The sequence below is a fragment of the Populus nigra genome, chromosome 16 (assembly GCF_951802175.1).
Source record: "Populus nigra chromosome 16, ddPopNigr1.1, whole genome shotgun sequence".
Lineage (NCBI taxonomy): Eukaryota > Viridiplantae > Streptophyta > Magnoliopsida > Malpighiales > Salicaceae > Populus > Populus nigra.
The window spans coordinates 2,003,377-2,019,126 of record NC_084867.1 but is presented as its reverse complement, the minus strand read 5'-3'; the positions used below and the strand labels follow the sequence as shown (position 1 = coordinate 2,019,126).

Sequence of the window (15,750 nt, the reverse complement as noted above, 5' to 3'; positions counted from 1 at the left end):
CCGTCTTTCTACCCTACCAAATTATTCTAAAAAAACACCTAATCAATATTTTAATCTTGCAAACAATATTTCAAGATAAAAAGTCATTTTAAAGCTCGAGTCAAAAACACAATTTTTTATTTTATTTTTTAAATTACAAATTTTCGAATCTAACAAGAATTGGGTACAAGATTTGCATAGATGAGCTTGGAATAATAACATTTTTAGCAACAGTAAGAATATGATCTTAATAAAAAAAAATCCTAATCCAAAAACCTAAATTAAAATTAGAAAAAGATATTGATGATGTAAATCAAAACAGGTAACCCCAAATTCAATAGATTTTCAAATACCAGGGTTTAGATTAAAATAAAAGGCCAGGTCAACCAATAATAGGCAAAACTTTTGCAGATTTCTATGGGAGAGGGAAATGAATAAAAAACAGAGCACATCAACTTCAATTATAGAAGTAATAACATACAATTATATTTATCAAAGGGAGGAACAAAAATCTTCCTTTATTCATTATAAACCTGCGTGGGTTTGGCTGAGAGAAAGAAGGAAACTATCAAGATTTTTCTTTTTTTGGTTGCACCGGATTATCAAGAATTTAATTAGAGCATTTACTTCTTTAAAAGTGGACAGCAAACTTAACTTGTCCAAATTAATTTGCGAGACCCCTCTGCTTAAAAACATCAAGCATTGCAACACCAATTCTTGCAGGGGACTCTACAACAGTAACTCCAGCTTCCCTTAGGGTCTTGATTTTGTCTTGCGCAGTCCCTTTTCCACCTGAGACAATAGCTGCACAAAAAGAGACCAAACATAAAGATGTTTTAACACCTTGAAGACATTTCAGGGATTCCTATACCAAATTGCAATCGCTCTCAAGGATTGTTAAATTCTACAGCAACATGACCACATATAACGAGGGTAGTCACTACAAGGACACATGGGTACGAAACTCATAAAAAAACAATCTAGATATATTCTCCAGCTACTAAACCTTAGCAGCATACAGCAAGGAAGCAGTGATTTCAGAAGCACAATGTTGAGCTCATGCACCATACTGGAAATTTAACTCGTTCAAAATACAATGGTAATAATCAAGAGGTGTTCGAGCTGGATTTCGCGCTCACAAGTCATGTAGGGCAGTCCCAGAAACTTGAAAACTTACAGCGAATAATCGCCTTGGGTTCTAGGGTTGATGTGGATGACATTGGGGATACATTTTCTCCCAGAAGGTATGGGGACAAAAACATGCTTGACTAGTAGATTCAAGGCTGATTTCAGACCACCTTCACCAAAACAAAGGCTTGATACTATAAAGATAATTAACATGCAGAGTATTTCTGAGTTACTTGAAAGTCATCTGTACAAGCACCCTCCACCCCAAAGCCAAAATCCTGATTTCCTTCTATCGATATATAGTTGCCAGGGCCACTTTTCATTCACCCCACACTCAATTTGTAAGTGTTCACGCAAATAATCTGTATTTCTAAGATTCCACACACAATTAAACACTTAACATTCCACTCAGCACTCACCCACCCTCCACCAAAATTTCTTTCATTTAAAATTTACATGGTCCTTCCATCCCCAGCAAGATGAGCCATTTATCTTGGATATTTTAGGCAGCCCTGCTCCTACTTCAATCTATATGAATGTGCATATCCACATGCATGCAAACACAAAAAAACATAAAATTATATAAAGTGCACAACCAAAAACAATATACCTCCAGCATGTCCCATACGACGGCCTGGTGGTGCAGTAAGTCCAGCAATGAAGGCCACAACAGGCTTCTCAGTTCCACTTTCCTGTTAGAATGGATTCATTTGATCACATATAAACAGACAACAAAGAAATGCTCCAGCAATGAGAGCAATAATGCAGCAAGAATCTCATGAGAAACAAGCGACAAAGAAATAACATCTTAATACCCTACAATTTTTAATCAAACGCTGACTTATCCGATATCCTCAATAGATTTTTTTTTCGGATAATGAAGCAAACCCCCCATGAGGTTTTGTGAAATTAGAGCTGCCAAAAACTTCAAAGACTCAACACAAGCACATTTGAACAGAAACTGAATTGTTAACTATTATAACCATGATTTAAAGATTACTTGCACAAATCACTAGCATTCTCTAAAACACATTATCAACAACCCAATTGAATTAAAAAATACAAATGAAATCAAACTAAAAAGAAACAAGCGACAATCAAATCATCAAACAAAGAATGAGGACTGAAACAATATCTCGGCCATTAGATCTGTTCTACCTCGGTTCTTTCAAAACAAAACAACACTAAGAGATTTGTCTCTCCTCCCCCTTAACAGAACTGAGGTTTTGCTGTAGTAATAAAAAAGAAAACATTTCTTTAAATAAGAATGGCAGCCATTAAATTACAGACCAGAAGACTCAAGTCTAAGCACCCATAAGAATCTGAGTTTAGAGCATCCACCAAAAGTGCATAAATGACAATAGACATAATCAGAATAGTAAATCTGAAAGCTTATTTATATATTAAATTTAAGTCAGCCACATAGAAGAACTCATAGCATTTCATGCCCCCATTAGATCCCATATTCTCACCAATACTTAAAAAAAATATACAACCCATAATTTACCGGGATTTACCGTAAACCAATTATGAAATTGACTATACATACAAAATTTTGAGTTCAAACCGAATCCACTGACAGATGGGCAGCCATTACCTTTATTAATGCAGCAGCATCCTCTTCTGCAGTTCCACCTATCTCCCCTATAAGAATGATACCTGAAATGCATAATGCAATTATAGTTCACATGTGTATCCTGTTTGTCCAATATCTACTGCAATTCTTTCTGGAACATCTATTGATATCAACAGAAATAAAGGAAAAATAGAGCAATACAATGACGAAAATAAAAAGAAGTGCAGAAAATATTTATTAACCACCCCCATCCAAAAAAAAGTCCAGATTAAGTAAAATGAAAGGTGGTTTTGGAGAAACTCATTTATCAATGATGAGATAACTCAATCTTCTAAGAAAACAAATGGCAAAATACAGCTACCATATAATTTTATCCTAATACTGTATGTAAGAATTTGAAGCCACAAACAGACTGACAACATGGACAATTCCAAGTATCAATGTAGTGCATCAGCAAGGTTAACCAACGACTAAATTGTTACACATCCAGACCATGTGCTTCAGGTCTCTCTTCACACAAACAGCTCCTAGAGACGTGGGTAATGAGAAAAAGCTTCACAGAAACAGGGGAGATAGAGAAAATGCATACTGAGATGAATGTATGTATCTTCAGCTCTGAAAGAACTAAGTCTAAACCATCAATAGTAAAGCATACTCAATGACAAAGTTGATATGACCATTGAACATGCATGAGTTTGTGTATGTTTCTTTATGTGTGAAAATTCCTAGCAACAAATTCTGGGACATTCTTTTTTAACAAATAATTAAAACAAGCAGGCAAATATTTCTGAGAGCAATTTACCTTCTGTTTGAGGATCAACAAGAAACTTCTCTATGCAATCAACAAAGTTTGTTCCATTGAATGGATCTCCTCCTATACCAACACAAGTGGATTGTCCAAGGCCAACAGCAGTTGTTTGGAAAACCTGAAAAGTAATAAAAAAAATATTGTACCAATAGGGCTGAAAACAAATAAATTAAGATGTAAAAAAAAAAAAAAAAACCCTCCTGCTAAAGTCACAAAACACTCAATGATATCTATTAAAGCACGAAGCAGATGGACATATAAAACTCTACTTTTCCTTGCATATTCAAGGAAGCAATTTGTGTATTTCAAAGCTTACCTGGGGAACACAGAGAGAGAGAGACCTTTTTTAACAGTAAAATTAGGCCTTGCTCTTCAAACAATCAAATCAATAGCATCTTATCAACACATTATCAGCAGATCAAATCAGGCCTTACCGCTTCATAGGTCAAAGTTCCGGATCGAGAAACTATTCCAATACGACCAGGTTTATGGATGTAGGCAGGCATTATACCTATTTTACATTCTCCCGGTTTAATAATTCCAGGACAGTTTGGCCCAATCAACCGAGTTTTAGTTTGCCTGTTCAGAGCAGCCTTCACACGTACCTGAAATTAATAAACATCATCTCAAAATCACTTTCAGAAGAACAAAGAAAAAACAAAGCAAACATAATAACCGAGCCAGCCAGTAATCAACTACATATCGATCGGAACTCCAACCACAAGGCAGTATATTTACCAAAAATTTTAATTCATCAGGAAACCATTAATAAAACTAACAATACCAAAATATCAAATGACAAATAATATCATACCACTGAACATTATGCAATTTCACTTCCAAAATTAATCAATTTAAAAAATAGACAACATTTTAAAAAAAGAATAGTAAATTTTACCATATCATGTTGAGGGATTCCTTCAGTAATGCACACAACAAGATTCAACTCAGCTTCCATTGCCTCCATAATCGCTGCGGCAGCAAATGGCGGGGGAACATAGATAACCGAAGCATTAGCCTTCGTTTCAGCCTTTGCTTCCGCCACTGTGTTGAAAACTGGAAGCCCTAAGTGCTCCGTCCCTCCCTTCTTCGGCGTCACACCTCCTACCTACTTCAGCGAACAATCAAACAAACCGCACTCTAAGAATCAAACAAACTCCCTAAAAAATTTTGAATATTTTTAGGAAACATAAAAATTAACAAAAATAAAATTTGTTATACCATTTTAGTGCCGTATTCGATAGCTTGTTCGGTGTGGAAAGTGCCGTTTTTGCCAGTGATGCCTTGGCAAATCACTCGAGTGTTTTTGTCGACGAAAACCGCCGGAGGTGGTGGTGGAGCCGCTGCATAATGGCGAGTCTGAGCCGCCGAGGACGGCGAGAGGTTGAGGAGAGAATTGGTGGAGGAAGGCTTGCGTGGTGCGATCGAGCCGAGTAGTTTCGCGACGGCTTGACGAGCCATCTAGTTACTTTTTTCCTTGAAGAAAGAAAGTTGGTTTTGCTGTCAGAAAGAAAGTTGGAAAGCAAATAAGAAAAGCTGGTTCCGATTCTCTTATTTTATTGTTTTTAGAATTATTTTATTTCTCTGTTAAAAAAATAATCATGTAATTAATAATTAATTTCATATATATATATATATATATATATATATATATATATACTTTTATAATTTTAATATGCTAACATTTAAAAAATATACTATTTTAATATATTTTAAATTAAAAATTATTTTTATGGAACGCTTAAAATCCAATTGTTTTTAATTATTATTTAAGATTAACCTCAAATAATTTGCATAGTGATTAAAAGTTCATGAGTTAAAATCTTAGGATTAATATTTATAAAAAAAATATTAAATTCTTTTAAATGCATAGTAAAATTGATAGGGAGATGCCCTTTTAAAATTACTTAAGAAACACTTAATTTACTTAGACTAGTTGGTATACGCAAACTACTTCAAAAATACCCTTATTGTTAAACCCCACACACGCACAAAATAATTGTCTAGGATTTTATTGCATCTTAATAGTTAGTGCATGGTTAATTTAATGCAAATACGAGGTGTTTTTAGAGAGATTTTAATTGTTTAATTTTAACCTTTTTTTTTTCTTGCAACCTAACATGAGATAGAATTCCTTGTTCTGTGTGTTTACACGAAAATATTTTGTAAAAATTTTTATATTCTTGCAACCTAACATGAGATAGAATTCCTTGTTCTGTGTGTTTACACGAAAATATTTTGTAAGAATTTTTATATTCTTGCAAGCTTACATGGTTTGAATAGTAATGATGAGGAGAAGGTTTTTTTTTTTTTTGTATAATATGGTTGATACGCCCAATAACTAAACTATGGCAAAAAAATCACATTTTATTCATAATTAACGTTAACATGTTTATAAAATTAATGAAAAAACGCATAAATTTTGATTGTTTATGATCTCTGAATGAACCGTGTCTCCAAATTATTTGTAGAACCCTAAATTTTGGCTTGCTGAAACAAACTGAATGTCTCAGCTTTGTTAGGTGAGGTAATATCCATCAATAGGAAAACATGTTCTCGCAAACTTATATAATTTATATAATTAAACAATTTACAATATTATTGGAGAGAAATATTTGACTATATAAAAGTTAAGAACTTGAAGTTTTCATAGATTTAAGATGTAAATGCAAATTATATTGCTGGTTTTAGAGACCATACAACCTATGGATAATTTTTTTTCCCTCTCCTTTTCTACTTTCTCACACCAAATTTGCTTCAGCATTTTATATTACAAAATCCTCTTGACAAAAGAAAATAGAATAACTATTTCTACTACACTTTTACCTCGAAGAACAAGCTTTCTTTCACCATGACTGTCAATTTGATCTTTTTCTTGGTTCGTCACCAAGGCTATTAATATTTAAATTATATCGCCTTTCAGAATAATGATATCTAATTTAGTATAACAACTATTAGAATAGTTTTTTTTTTTTGTTATTAACGTGGATGTCGAGGTCAGCTTACATATACCTCGACTAATCTCACGAGCTCTCAAGTTAATGATTATGTAAGCCTCTAGTAACCCTGAGATTTATAAAACTCAAACTAATAACCTCTAAAAAACAAATCTAGAGCCTGACTAATTAAACTATACCATTCAGGTAACAGTTTTTTAGTTAAATAGCTCATGCCATGCTGGCTCAACTTTCTCAACATGGCAAAATGCTTTCAACCCTTTAAAATCCTCAAATTACCCTTTTCAACTTCTACCTAGTAAGTAAAATTAAAAATCTTAATTACAAATGAAGCACATTTTAGACAAGTAATTTAATTATAATGAAAACCAACACCAAGCAACAAGTTATAATCAAATATACAGCATGGGTATTAATATTAGGTTTTTTAAAACAAACGGTTTAACTAATTATTTCATTAGAAAACACAATGGTAAAATAATAATTGAGTCCTAATATAATTAGTGAAACGCTTACTTTTATTTAAAAAATCTCTTCTAAAGGCATTATCCCAAAAATCATACTATTGAAATAGTGCAACCCACCGATGAGACTCGTTATTGATTTTGGAGAAAAAGAAGATTTTTTCCATCAGATTGCCATTATTCTCTATACTAACAGCTGTGTCTTTACGCCCTGATCAATCAGTACAGGGATTTTCTAGGCTCCATGCATAAGCAGTTAATTATATATCTAGTATTATTTACAAAATTAAAGCTATTAAAAAACATTGATTGTGCTAAAGAAATTAATTAGACTACACAAATAGAAACCAGCCGGCTGCTTTGGAGAGGATTTGACTGCGTGAAAATAATTGTTTTTAAATTTTTTTATATATAAATATAACAAGATAATATATTTTATTTTAAAAATATTTTTAATATCACAACAATAAAAACACTTCAAAAACATACAAAAAATAATTTTAAACAAAAAAGTTTAATTTTTTTTCACAAACATCAACTTTAAAGGTGTTTCTGATTGCGGATGGCCTACGATTTTGAAATTTTTTGATTTTTTTTAACTTTAAATTTAGAATTTTTTATTTTCAGATTGATGTGAAAAAAAATATTTTAATACATTCCAAACAAAAAAACACTTTGGAAAAAAAACCTTCAAACATGCACCTAATTTTCTGCATGCTTACAGCATTAATGCAGCTAAATATTGCAAGAAATTCCATTCCAAACTTCTGCCATTTCTTGAGATCACCATCTCCCATTACATCATATAATCAGATCACAATCTAATTCCTGATCAAACATAGCAAATTTGCGACAGTAAAATTTTGAAAGTAATTTCTCGAGGTTAAGGATACCGCCGGAGCTCTACCATGTTGGAAAAATGGAACTATGTAAAAAAATTAATTTAATTTCCTATCAAAGCATCCGGTACAACTATTCCACTCTATTGAAAATGTTATTGCCACCCTATTCATTTACAATTTTGCAGACATCCTCCACGAGTTAAAGGTAGATGACGGAGAAAATAGGTTAGGACACTGGTAAATTATTGTCAACTCACGCTTTCCACAACCTGACTAGATATCAAGATGATGTTTGAATATCACTTTCGCAGAACCTCCATGAACCATCATCTTGCCTTTTTAGAACATAAAGGGTTTTATAGGTGCTGCAAATACATCAGAGACACATGTATAAAACAGAAATTATCAGAACAATTCGCTTCTGGATTCAGGTTTTTACATGCTCTTTACTAATTTTTTTTTTTGTTGTTATTTTTTTATGAGAAAGTCAATGCATCGAAGTTGTGATTCATAAGTACTTCACAGCTGATGCGGGACAAGGTTCGATGAAACAAATAATATAGTAACAAGAAAAAATCTGGATATACTAACCTGTAATAGTTTGGGTTTTTCTGCTGAGATTCATCAACAAGCTCTGCTGCTTCCTCAAGGAGAACTTCAATTTCAGCAATCTCCAAGCCATATCCATCTGAGAAAATGTCAGCTCGCAGAATGGACAGTTGCAGCAAAACAAATCTCCAATAACAAGACTGTGCTTTGGCTGCTTCAGCTAAATCTTGCCACTGTAAATAAAAAATGCAACAAAGCAAGCAATCACAACACTTTAAATCTTTACAAAGGAACAGAATTTGATAATTTGTATTTGTTGTTATACTGTATTTCCATCCATTCATGAACATAAAAATATACAAGGGCTGTAAAAATGTCATTTGAACTAAGAAAAGTTATTGGTGGCCTAATTCATTAAATACAAATTAAATTTTCTCAAACTAATCAATAAACTGTTTTGCAAATGAGCAAATGATATCCCCAGAATCCTAAAAAAAAAGAAATTATATCCAAGAACAATGACTAAATTTCAATAGTTTTCATTCTGCACTGGAATTAATGTTCAAACCAAATTTGAAATATGTGATTTGGACCACGAGAATGTAATAGAATATCCATATCACAATCCACCACAATAGTGTATAAGTTGACAAATTAGACTCTTATAGAACAAATGAATTATATTTTCACGATTTAAATTGTCATTTATGATTGGGTAACTTACTGCAATCCAATGACCCAAAAAATTCATTGCATCTTCGAAGTCATTTGTTCAACTTTACAAGATCATTAGATTGGCAGCTCAGTGGTTGAATATCTTATCACAACAAATATATTTTACCTGGGCAAGCATGGACTCGTCAAGGACTTCAGAGAGGCTGTGAACTTGGTACCAAGGACCAAGAGCTTCAGCTTTAATTGCCTGCCAATGATTAACAAGAGCTTCAGCTTCTTCCAAAGGCATTTGCTTCCTAGATACAGTTTCCATAGAAGGTGATATACTAGCAGCAAGCCTTGAACTTTGCAATTTTTTAGTATCAAGCTGGTTTCCATACTGCATTTTAAGCATGGACAACAGCTTTCTCATTCTTCCAGTAATACCACTTCCTCTAATATAAACAGGGTGAACATTGCGATCAAGAGAAGAATCCGTTTTCCAGGCAAGGGAACTTGTGCCAATACTAGTTCTATCAGAGATCAGATTAGATGCAACTCTTATCCTTCTTAAACCCATGCCTGACATTTTAAAAGTAATAAACACAATGCACCCCAATACCGCAACAAAACTTATCTTTCTAACTACATCTGCATGTTGTAACCAACTTTCCCAAGTTCTTCTATTGTGAGCACCAATCTCTCTCTTCAATTGAACTGATGGCTCATTACTGTTGCTTCCACTGCCATTCTCAGTCAAGATCAATGAGCTTTGCAAATCAGTTGGAGACAACTGCTTTACAGCAGACCTGAAATGTTGGGAAGAGTTCATATATGGACGTGATTCCCCAAAATCCATTCGCTTCATAGCAATATCAGACAGTGGTCGATGGGAAATAGTATGAGTGGCTTGTGCAGGTACTCTACTTTTCTTGCTTCCAATAACTCTCTTTTCACCACCAAAAAAATTCACCTGTAGAAACGTACATTTGTAACAGAAGTTCCTGCTAATGCTAGAGATTATCATTCTTTTTATGGTTCATAGATATGATTCTCACCAATGAAGGAGAGCAGTCTCTAGTATCCGAAAAGACAAGAAGCACAGAATCCTTCAGCCATGTTTCCTGGCAAAGTTCAGCAGGCATTCTGACATGAGAAAGTATCAACACTTAAGAATCGTCTAGTGCATGAACTTAATAAATCATGTCACTTGCCCTGAAACCATGAAGGGGAAAGACCACAAAGGGAATGAACATACAAGAGAAACGTCTTCAATAGTGGGATTTTCTACAATGAAGATAAACATAAAAAGGATAACATGGCCCACTAATAGGGACTTTAATATATCAACTTTGCTTGACACTGTACTCTCCCTGAATTTATTCATCAATACTCATTTTAGTTTGGAAACGACCGTTAGTGGAAGAAAAATCAAGCAGGATCTATTCAACAAGATTGTGTGGATATTGAAAGTGAGCTTGCACATATCTAGTTCAATCATAGTGAAAGAAAATTTTACTAGAAGAAGTAACTTCATGATGAAACATTAGCATCTAAATTGTACAGCATCCAAAATAAAAGTATAGGCTACTGGAAGAGGCTCATTAACTCAGGAGCTAACATTAAGGTCCCTTCCTCACCCCATGTAACTTGTCCTCTACTACCCCCTCCCATGCATAAGTGCAGCACGAACAGACTTAATCGGCCGCTAAGCAGCCGAATTAACGAAAAGACAACAGGCATATATTGTAGAGGCTGAAGCACAACCAAAGTGTGTCTAATATCATATAAGAACATCCAACCTAAAAGCTTCAACATTGTTACATGGAGAGGGGCACTACATGAGGATACAAGAAATCTCATACGTGCCCAATATCAGGTCATTGAGAAATTTCCTGAATGTAAACAACATGAATAAAATAAATTAGAAGATGGTGGTTATTTAAAAGAGCAGCATGTAGGGCAACAATAATAATAATAATAAAAAAGCAGAACATAATAGGCAAGCTGTGATACCGTGTTAAAGCATATGCTATTGGGTTGGAGGTGCTCAATATCCCATATAGCACAGGAAGGCCATTGTGAATGAGGGACTCAAAAGCCCTCTTCTCCGCTCTATCATTGAGCAACCAGAGCATGAGCAAATATAGATGGTAAAAAATACGATACCATCTTAACATCCAATAAATTGATTTGAAATAAGTAAGGCCCATAGCAGTAAAAATATGACGACGCCTAAGTCTATACTTCACTTGGAGCCTTCCTAACCGTGCTCTCCACTTGTTTTTTCAGATGCATGCATGTGGTGATGTTCAACTCACAAGGCCAGAATAAAAAGGCATACCAATGATGGTTTTACACCAGAGACATCTTTTATCTCCTTTCCTGGGACTAAATTCTGTGCAGCAGGATTTGAATTTGATTGTAGCTGCTGAAGCTTTTCAACTGCCTGGTCTTGATTGCCCTGAAAATCAAAGATGAAAAGTTCCCAAAGACTTAAAAAAAGAAGTGCCAGAGAGAAAGGCATGGACTGGGGATCAAAAAAGAAGTATGGATATAAATTGACCAGTAAAAACCAAGATATGCAATCCAAACATGCTAATGGAACTGTATCTGAGAAAAAAGGGAGCTCAAAAATACACCTGTCCAAGCAGAAACAAGCAGAAAGCTTCTTCAAATTTTAGATCAATACTCTCCGATGCTATCAAACACTCACATATAGTTTTTGCTTTGTTGATCTAGCAAATAGCAGAAAAATCAAGATAAGCAAGACAGAACCCACAGCTGTTTGACCAAAATAAATGGTGCAATTTAGTATTTATACCAATTCTGTTTGCTTGCTAGAAAAACCAAGAGCAATATGAGCTAAAAGCGCCACGTAAAAACAATTGAAATCGATCACAACCCTTTGATTCTGTGACTCAAGTGATTTCTTATTCTTGCGAATGAGGACTAAATCATCCCAAGGAAGAAGATCAACTATTTCTGTAGCCATGAGTCTGTTAAGTGCTTGGCTTAGAAAACATGGCCAGTCTTGGACTCTGCATGATGTTTCCAAATCAAGGCCCTGCCTGAGCAATTCACGCAAGGCTGCAATTGCTCCTCGTCTCCGTTCTGCATTTTCAGGAGAGTGAGGCGTGCCTAATAATTCCAATGTGCAAGCAGGTGCAAGCTCCTCCAGGGATTCTTCTATCTAAAAACAAAATGCAACAAGTTTACATAAGACAGTGTATATGGAAACATACAGAACATGAGAGATGTGGGAAATAAAAGTTGTGTCTGATGCACTTTGTAAAATTTCAAGCACCATCATGTGTTGATAACGTGTCCTAAAACTTCTATTCACGTGTAAATATTTATTTGCTCTGCTTCATGAAGAATGAGAAAATTCAGATTGACTTAATTGCAAGCACAATCTCAGGCACAAGCAATAGGAGGTACCATATTAAGCAGAAATGACAAAAAAATCATCATATAGATCCTTAAATGGAAGGTGGGGAAAGAGCCACTGAATCACAATTACCTGAGATAGTAATGCCATCTTGCCAAGTGAGATTTTACTCCTCAGAAGACACTGAGCACGAGCAAGAGCTTCAAATCCAAATGACACTTTGTTCCTCTCAAAACCAATCTTTGCAATTGCACACTTCAAGAAAGGTGCATGATAAGAAAAGGGGGCATAACAAGCCTGCTACTACAAAATTACTCTAATTTGACCCCCTCATTGATTTCCTTACCTCGGCCAATGCCATGGATAGAAGCACATCGTGAACATATGGCTTGGCATCTGGATGCTGGAGCACTGCTTGGCCAATATCCAGCACCAACTTCTCTTCTCCAACCTGTATCAGAGAAATGAAGATCCCACAATGTTAGCTTAAGACCAAATCCTTCTGCTAGAAAATCTTCCACATTCAACCACTGCTAACAAAAAGACACCAATCGTTCAATAACAAGATTGTTCAAAGGATGATAACAGGCAGCAGAAAATGATGAAGAGAAACAAGTGCAACTATTAGTGAATGGAAAGTCTATGAAAAATGGTAATCTGTTCTCTGCTTAAAGACAACCCTCACATAAGAACTACAAGCTCATGGAATCTGGAATAATTACTAGAAAGGATTTAAGTAAGACATTACTGACTCATACCTCTTGAAGTAGGCAAAGAGCACCAGGCAACCAAGCCAATGGAATACGTAGAGAGGATTTAGGAGGGATCTTGTCCCTCACATTCCCAGCATATTCTGGTTCAAAAAGAAGCTTATCCCTTACATCCATTAGAAGATCCTGGGATCAAAACAGCATAAGATAATACAAAATCCAAAATTGTCTTTCCATGTCATAACATTTTTTTGCAAGTCAGTAAAACTACAAGTTTCAATCTTGAGTCTCCACCTGCCGAGACATAACAGCATCCATGGTATAACCCTCTTCTACTTCAGCATTTTTCAATTGCATCACTGACCTAACAATCTCATCTTTCTCTGCTTTATCAGGAACACCAACCAGCTGCAAAATTATTCAACTGCAGAACGTGAATGTCTAAAAAAAGAAACTAGGAACCAAATCAACTAGGTAAAAGCTGAAACAGGACATTGAAGAAAATGCCCAAGGAGTAGAGGGAAACACACTCTAGACCCTAGAAATGGGGCTAAAAAAAATCTATTATTGATATGCAAATGCAAAATTCTTGAATAAAAGTTAGAAAAATGGTGGGAAAAGCAGGAAAATTTATCAGGTCGGTAATTACACCGCATTCTATCAATATGGGTAGTAGCGAACATATGTTATTCTCTGTACTTATCAGCACAAGTATACAAGTATCTTGACTAAATATCCATCTAGCAAAGAGCAAGAACCTCCACTCCAAAACACACAAATAAACATCTAAAATGTCAGCTTTATAATTTACTCGAAAACTTAATTCTAAAACATCTCTTGTACCCATGTTCACAAGCATTGCTATACATCTTTTCTACTAAGAAAAAGAAGGCAGAAATACTTCAAAGACATACATTATTTACACCACTAAGCAGACAGTGCAAACTTTCCTGCTTGATATATACACACACCAAAACAACCGCTACAGAGAAAGGCTGAAATCAACTAACTTAATACGCCGTCTTCTTTCTCATTTCTGTTATTTTCAAGATCTAAGAGCTCACTAAACCCAAAATTTAATACCGTGTCGTTCTCTGATTAACAAGTCAATAAATTGATTAGTATAACTTCTGCTAATTTAATATTGGATTGTTATTTAGACCATGATTTCTCAGCTATTTTCAATATCTAGTGTATGAAATCTCTGCTATATATAAAGAGAGAGTGTTAGTGTGTTTATGTAACCTGATAACAGGTGACAGGGATTTCAACAGTGGCGGTGGTTGTGGCCTTCGTCGTAGCGGCGACATTGTGAAGGATGCGAGTATCAGTAGTGGCATTGAAAATCAACTTGTTGCTAGATTCAAAAACAGGCTTCCTCAAAACCCTAGAAACAGAAATTGTTTTCTTAACAAAACCTAAACAAAGAAGAGAGCAATCACTTTTCTGGTTAAAATGACAATAACAGCAACGACACGAAGAAGATGAAAGAATGGTCGGCGTCAGATTCAAATTCGACACTGCCATTTTTATTTTTCTTTTTTGTTAAATCATGAAAAAAGGCTTCTACATTGGAGATGATGATAAAAATGCTCGAATTGTGAGGGTTTTTTTAGTTATTTACTTATTTATTGAAGGGGTGGAGAGATTATGGACTTCGATTTTTGTCAATTTCAAAAATAAAAAATAATTTGCTCGATAAAAATTAGAGAGAGAGATTTGTTTTTCTTTCTTTAAAGGGGTGATCTAGAGAACCGTTGCTTTTGTTAAAGTTTTTGAGGCTTTTTGTGCAATTTTGTCCTCTTTCTATTAATCTTAATTCATACAAGTCCTTGCTAGTATTTTGCTTCTCTACTTTATATCTGGGTACACTAGATTTATAGAAAGAGGACAAAATTGCACAAAAAGCCTCAAAAACTTTAACAAAAGCAACGGTTTTCTAGAGCGTCCATTAAAGAAAGAAAAACAAATCTCTCTCTCTAATTTTTAACGAGCACATTATATATATATATATATATATATATAAACAAATAAACTATACAATATACTAAAAAGAGTTGGTAGAATACTATAAAAAAATAATTTTTTTTTATTTTTTATCATAGTAACCATAAAATTATATTTTTTTATTTTTTTACCGTGTCAGTACTATAACGATAGTAAATTTATTTTTTTATTTTAAAAAAATATTATTTTATTTTTTTCTTTACACTTAAAAACATTTATCACTTTACACTTACTATATTTATCATCATTTTTCTTGTTTTTATTTTTATATTTTTTTTACAATCCTTTTTTTTCTTAAACTTTTTTTAAAAAAATTATTATTTTTTATTTTTGACACTTGAATTATTTACCAATCACCCTTATTTCTTGAGCAATCATCCTTTTTGTACAATCCATCATCATCAAAAAGGTTTTATTTATTCAATTCTTTTACTACAATCTCTTTTTTTTTTTGTATTACATAATTAAATAAAGAATAGTTTTAGAAAAAAGAATTTATTAAACTTAGTCGGTTTCATGACCCTAGTCACAGATTTGTCAGATTGACTTGAATTGATTTGATATATCTTCACCTCAATATTAAAAAAAATTGTCATGTTTAATTTTTTTAAAAAATCAAATTATATATTTTTTTATTAACGTGGGTATTCGGGGCAACTTGCGCGCACTTCAACTAATCTCACGG

The 15,750-nt window shown here is 34.0% G+C and overlaps 2 protein-coding genes and 1 non-coding gene across 4 annotated transcripts; all 3 read right to left on the bottom strand.

Moving 5' to 3' along the window:
- Positions 1 to 410: 410 nt before the first annotated feature.
- On the bottom strand, positions 411 to 5,021 carry LOC133675335 (succinate--CoA ligase [ADP-forming] subunit alpha-2, mitochondrial-like). The gene is made up of 7 exons (XM_062096686.1): positions 4,713 to 5,021; positions 4,390 to 4,599; positions 3,926 to 4,096; positions 3,486 to 3,609; positions 2,705 to 2,766; positions 1,718 to 1,799; positions 411 to 783 (listed from the first exon to the last, which is right to left on the bottom strand). The coding sequence occupies exons 1-7, from the start codon at positions 4,950 to 4,952 to the stop codon at positions 644 to 646; spliced, it is 1,029 nt and encodes a 342-aa protein (XP_061952670.1). The 5' UTR covers positions 4,953 to 5,021; the 3' UTR covers positions 411 to 643.
- On the bottom strand, positions 2,188 to 2,319 carry LOC133676378 (small nucleolar RNA snoR111). Its single transcript, XR_009835590.1, has one exon. It is a non-coding gene; the product is annotated as a small nucleolar RNA snoR111 (small nucleolar RNA).
- A 2,817-nt stretch (positions 5,022 to 7,838) lies between the features above and the next one.
- Positions 7,839 to 14,791, bottom strand: LOC133675873 (plastid division protein CDP1, chloroplastic-like). 2 transcript variants are annotated; one of them, XM_062097403.1, is made up of 12 exons: positions 14,304 to 14,791; positions 13,353 to 13,466; positions 13,107 to 13,244; positions 12,695 to 12,799; positions 12,481 to 12,603; positions 11,782 to 12,150; positions 11,600 to 11,695; positions 11,302 to 11,421; positions 10,016 to 10,081; positions 9,145 to 9,930; positions 8,346 to 8,536; positions 7,839 to 8,119 (listed from the first exon to the last, which is right to left on the bottom strand). In XM_062097403.1, exons 1-12 carry the CDS (start codon positions 14,583 to 14,585, stop codon positions 8,035 to 8,037), a joined length of 2,475 nt encoding a protein of 824 aa, XP_061953387.1. In that variant the 5' UTR covers positions 14,586 to 14,791; the 3' UTR covers positions 7,839 to 8,034. The 2 variants fall into 2 exon arrangements, with proteins under 2 accessions (XP_061953387.1, XP_061953388.1); XM_062097404.1 differs by having other exon boundaries at positions 12,481 to 12,588.
- Positions 14,792 to 15,750: the final 959 nt, after the last annotated feature.

Excerpts from the sequence above, each read along its gene's own strand:
- LOC133675873 (XM_062097403.1), bottom strand. The coding sequence starts at position 14,585 with ATGGCAGTGTCGAATTTGAATCTGACGCCGACCATTCTTTCATCTTCT. Across the intron at positions 11,422-11,599 it reads GCTTGTTTCTGCTTGGACAG|GGCAATCAAGACCAGGCAGT; the intron begins GTGTATTTTTGA and ends TTTGATTTTCAG. Across the intron at positions 8,120-8,345 it reads AAAAACCCAAACTATTACAG|CACCTATAAAACCCTTTATG; the intron begins GTTAGTATATCC and ends ATGTATTTGCAG.
- LOC133675335 (XM_062096686.1), bottom strand. The coding sequence starts at position 4,952 with ATGGCTCGTCAAGCCGTCGCGAAACTACTCGGCTCGATCGCACCACGC. Across the intron at positions 3,610-3,925 it reads GAACTTTGACCTATGAAGCG|GTTTTCCAAACAACTGCTGT; the intron begins GTAAGGCCTGAT and ends ATTACTTTTCAG. Across the intron at positions 784-1,717 it reads TCGTATGGGACATGCTGGAG|CTATTGTCTCAGGTGGAAAA; the intron begins GTATATTGTTTT and ends CTTTTTGTGCAG.